Raw genomic sequence first — 4,682 nt, 5'->3', positions numbered from 1 at the left:
GACCTAGTCCTAAGCCCCCGTCCTCAGGAACTTCTCATACAGGAGATCGTTCCCAGCTCTAGAAAATGTAAATTTCGCATACTCCTCTTGGCCAAAATAATTTCCTAAAGCGGAGGTAAGGTCCTCGAATAGCTTAAACCAAGATGAAAGCAGGCGACAATGAAGAGCCTTCCAGCTGTAGGCCAAACAGCCCATCCGCCCCAAGCCTGAGACTGGTGTTTCCTATCACCTTACAACAGCCTCCCTCCCACACACCAGGCCAGGTCTGCCTGCAAAGCCCAGCTGGGAGGCTGGTGTTGACAGTGTGAGAAGCTGCTCTGTGAGAGGGTTCCGTGGCTGTGGTGAGTTCTCCCACATGCTCTCCACCTCCGCCTCCGCCTCCGCCTGGGGACTGAATGACTCTCAGTGTAGGAGACCCACAGAAGCCCAAAGCAAATGATCAGGATAACTCAACTGTTTGTAAAAATCTGTTTAATAAATATACATCTTAAAAGTACCAAAATAATTACTGACAAAATACACTATGTGCACTATTTACAGGAGGGGAACACACACCTTGACAGGTAGTGACTTTTAACCCCACCCCCCGACCGGTTTAACACACCTGATGGTTACACGTCACTCAACTGGCCCAGCCACAGAATCCACGGTGATTCAACCAACAAGCACAATAAATAAGAGTCCTTTCATCAGATTTTGAATAACCTTCCCCCCCGAAACCCCACCAAAGGTGACATTTAAAAGAGGTTTTCTCTGAATTCCAATGATCCTTCTTGCCCCCTCTTCCAGAGTTCACGAAAATGACAAACTGAGGGTTAATCCAGAGTAAAATGTTCCAGACCAGGCAGTGTGGTTATAAGTACACCCCTCCCTTTTTTTTTCTTTTTCTTTTTTTTTAGAAAAATAAAACTCTCTTTTTGTACAAATATACAAGTCCATGTTCTTTTAGCTTCTTTCTGAAGCTCATAACGTCAGACGCTGGCCTCCAAGCACACAGTCATCGTAGGGAAGCTAAAAAGAGAAAAAAAGGCAGGTTAAACTCACAGGGCTTTGCCAAGGGTGCTGGGATGATGGGGAGGGCTGCTACTGGAAATAACTCAAGTATTCTTGGACTCCATTCTCTATACCCTGAATGTAAATGAACTTTCTAGGCTGAGGGAGTTTTCCCTTAAGGATCCTCTCTTTCAGGAAGAGCAAAAAAAAAAAAAAAAAACACAAAGACATGCTCTTGGGATTCTGCTTACACACACTCAAGCTTGAGAGGCTCATTACATTGAGACCCTCAGGATAAGGGGGAACTCTAGGAGCCTTAGAAGGGGGAGGGAGAATGGCCTCTCTCCTTCCTTTTTGCAGAGCCATGGGCAAGTTAATTGGGACTCACCTCGTCTTCTGTGAACTCTGATTCGGTGTCATAGCTCTCCTCATCCTCGCTCTCTGGCAGCATCTGAAGGTTCTCGAGGGTCAGCTGGCCCAGCTGCTGCTGGATCCGGGTGCTGGGGCGGCCCCACGTGAGCTGGTACGGGGAGTAGCCCTGGTAGGTGACTCTGTTGACATCAGCCCCACACTTCAATAGGAGTGACACCAGGTCGGGATTTTGCAGGTCCACTGCCAGATGGAGGGCAGTTCGGCCATTGCAGGGCTCCTGGAACCATAAGGAATTCGAGATGCTTACAGCTGAGTTTGGAAGTTCCACTTGCAACAAAAGCCCATGATTGTATTGAGGACCAGGCTGGCCTGATGCACTCCATCTGAAGGTGTGAGGCACTCACCTGAGCGTTGACATCAGCGCCCAAGGACACCAACAGCTCCACGATGCCCAGGTAGCCATGAATAGAGGCCAAGTGCAGACACGTGTGGCCTGGAAGACCAAAAGTAAGAGAATATTATAACCACTGTTTCAACACTCACTTCTCAAGCAGAGGCTTTCACCTATTCTTTTTTTTTCTTAATTTATTATTTTCAATTGAAGGATAATTACAATGTTGTATTGGTTTCTGCCATACATCAACATGGGTCAGCCATAGGTATACATATGTCCCTATTCTTTTAAGGGACACATTCTTAATTTGAAGAGCCCAGAATCTGGGTTCTGAATTGACTTTAGAAAGGCATCAACTAGGCCTTTATACATGTTTTCTCCATCTTTCACACATTGAGAGCTTAGGCCTTGCCTGGACTCCTTAAGTCAGCCTGCCTCCCCCTTGTCCACCTGACCCGCCCTCTGCTGGGCAGGGCAGCCAGACGTACCATTGTAGTTGGTGGCCTGCAGGATGGAGTGGAGGTGCTGGGTCCCCCGGGGCTGAGTCAGGACTCCCACACTGGCCAGGCAGCCCTGCTCACAGGCAAGGTGTAGGGGGGTATTTCCTCGAAAGTCTCGGAGCTCAGGATCACAGCCAGCTTCCAGAAGTGCTTCAGCAATTTCTGGCTGGTTAGTGATCACAGCCAAATGGAGTGGCGTCTAGAAACAGAAGAGGGACAAAGGATGAGCCATGGATCCAACCCACCGTCTGTGTTCCCTTGAACCCCAGAGATATTCTGGTTGCGGGTGCGGCTTTTCCCAGGCGCAAGGCAAAATACCAGAGGCCCCAGCTGGGCTTCATAAAGGCCTCCCCAAATCAGTGGAATTTTCTGTTCTAGAATATTGGCTGACGCAGGTGTAAAAGATCAGGGCTGATAATGACCAAATCTTTGTTAATCTAGAAGTCATGTGCAAGACCCGGTTTTATCTCGGGGTCAGAGCGTTACCAGGTCAGAGCAGAGCGGTAGAGAGAGGTTCGGGGTGGCAGAGCAGCGTACCTGCTGCAGGTTGTTCTGGAAGTTGAGGAAGGCCAGGTCTCCCTTCACTTGGCGGACCACTTCCATGGTCAGCGCCTTCTCTTCGTGGATGATGGCCAAGTGCAGGAACCTGAGGGGAAGAGAGGGAAAACCCCCAGGGCTGGTGAGTGCACTGCGTGGGGCCCGGGGAGGCGCGGCCCGCGGGGGATTGCGCAAGGCCGGGGTTTCTGGAGGCCGAGGCCGCGGTGTTTTCCGCGAGGTTATTATGAGCTGAGTGTTCCTGGCAGGCGCCCAGGGACTTTCCGGGCCCCCCCCCCGCGCTCGGCGGCGGGCGCCGGCCAGACCGCCCCGCCCTCTCGCCGGGCCGGAACGCCCTGTACTTCCCCTCCCGGCCGCGCGGCGCCCGCCAGCGGGGCAGAAACTCCCGCCCCTCCTTATGCAAGCGGGGACTTCGCGTCCCCGCCGCCGCCCCGCCTCCGGCCGAGGGGACCCGCACGGGGGTGTGTGTGCGGGGGCTGCGCGCGGCTGCAACGCAGAGCCCCGGGACCACGGCCTTGGGAACCAGCCCCAATCTCCGACCCCCAACCACCCCCCCGCCCCGGCCCCCGCCATCACCGGCCCCCCGCGCGCAGCCGTGCACCTTTGCACGGCCTCGGGGTCGGGGTCGGTGCACGAACCCCGGTGCGCGGCCGCCGCGCGGGCCCCGCGCCTGGGGCTGCAGGCCCGGCGCCCCAACCCGGCCCCGCCACCCGGGCCCGCGACACTTACGAGTCTCCGTCCTCGGTGAGCTGCTGTTTCCAGGGCTCGGCGCCGCGCGGCGCCTCCTGCGGCTCGAGGCGGATCTCTCGCAGCTCCTTCACCATCTGCTCGTACTCCTCGTCCTTCATGGAGTCCAGGCCGCTGTCGTGGCGGTCGTCCAGCAGCCGCTCCTTCTTGAGCGCGTCCCGGGGGCCCTCCATGGCCCAATCTTGGCCGGGCTCGGCAGGCTGGAACATGGCGCGGTGAAGGCTCGGGCGCTGCTCCCCAGGTGCACGGGCCGCGGGCTGCGCTGCGCGCTGACTGCTCTCGGAGTCGCGGGCGGGCAGGACGACAGGCTGGGACTGTTGTGGGCTCGGCAGCGCCGCCGCGGCGCCCTATAAACGCTGGCAGGGGATTTCTCCGGGGCGGGGTCAAGCGCGGGGAATTTCCAAGCCAGTCAGACCAGAAAAGAGAACTGGCCTCGTCCTCTGCTAGGGGGAAAAGAAGCCTAAACCCCGCGCCCGGGTTCATCAGAGAAACTCCCTGTGATGAGCCACTGGGGTCATGTACAGGGAACTTTTTGATGAACGCTGAGTGGCTGGAAAGTCCTCCTGACCGGGCCCCCTCCCCGGGTACTTCCCTGCAACCTGCATGCAGTAATCCTGGCCCTCTGCAAGAAGCTCTCTCTTTCCCTGGGTTTTCCCGATTTGATCGATTTGATTTAGGGTCGTCAGCTGCTGAGATCCCAAAGACGCAGGCGGGCAGGATGGTTCTTAACTGGGGTTTACCGACCTGCAGGTCTTTTCCGGTTTTTTTTTTAAATCTTTTGAAAACGCGAGTGGAAATGTTGGCCGGGTGTAGGGATTCACTTCCCCAAAGCTCTCTGCGGGGAGGACGCACTGGTTGGTGGAAGGTCATCGGCTGCCTCTGCCTTCCTGCCACTACCAGACTCTTAGCATTGTAGGCACCGGCCGAGTAGCCACCCCCAGCCCACTCTCCACCCCCACCCCCACCCCCCCACCCACGTGTAGAAGTTTCGAAAGGTTTTGGCATTAAAAGCCTAAATGCTTGGGGAACCCTCAAATCATTTCCTTGGGATTAACAATCCTGTTGACTGGGGGAGAGGCAAGCACTCTGCCCTGTATGCAGGAAAACGGTAAAAACGACCA

General features: G+C 55.6%; 1 protein-coding gene across 1 annotated transcript; it reads right to left on the bottom strand.

Moving 5' to 3' along the window:
- Positions 1-454: 454 nt before the first annotated feature.
- On the bottom strand, positions 455-3,886 carry NFKBIA (NFKB inhibitor alpha). Its single transcript, XM_081547938.1, has 6 exons — positions 3,544-3,886; positions 2,797-2,905; positions 2,248-2,458; positions 1,770-1,858; positions 1,382-1,642; positions 455-1,011 (listed from the first exon to the last, which is right to left on the bottom strand). Exons 1-6 carry the CDS (start codon positions 3,768-3,770, stop codon positions 964-966), a joined length of 945 nt encoding a protein of 314 aa, XP_081404064.1. The 5' UTR covers positions 3,771-3,886; the 3' UTR covers positions 455-963.
- Positions 3,887-4,682: the final 796 nt, after the last annotated feature.

This window comes from Giraffa tippelskirchi, chromosome 12 (genome assembly GCF_054371585.1).
Source record: "Giraffa tippelskirchi isolate mGirTip1 chromosome 12, T2T-mGirTip1v1.2.pri, whole genome shotgun sequence".
NCBI classification, from domain to species: Eukaryota; Metazoa; Chordata; class Mammalia; order Artiodactyla; family Giraffidae; genus Giraffa; species Giraffa tippelskirchi.
Note: the sequence above shows the minus strand (reverse complement) of the source record. Positions and strands in the feature narration are given on the sequence as shown.

What these genes read in the sequence shown, in the direction of transcription:
- NFKBIA (XM_081547938.1), bottom strand. Translation starts at nt 3,770, where the DNA reads ATGTTCCAGCCTGCCGAGCCCGGCCAAGATTGGGCCATGGAGGGCCCC. An exon ending in TCCAGAACAACCTGCAGCAG is followed by an intron (nt 2,459 to 2,796) that starts GTACGCTGCTCT and finishes TTCTGTTTCTAG; the next exon opens with ACGCCACTCCATTTGGCTGT. An exon ending in GCAGGCCACCAACTACAATG is followed by an intron (nt 1,859 to 2,247) that starts GTACGTCTGGCT and finishes TTGGTCTTCCAG; the next exon opens with GCCACACGTGTCTGCACTTG.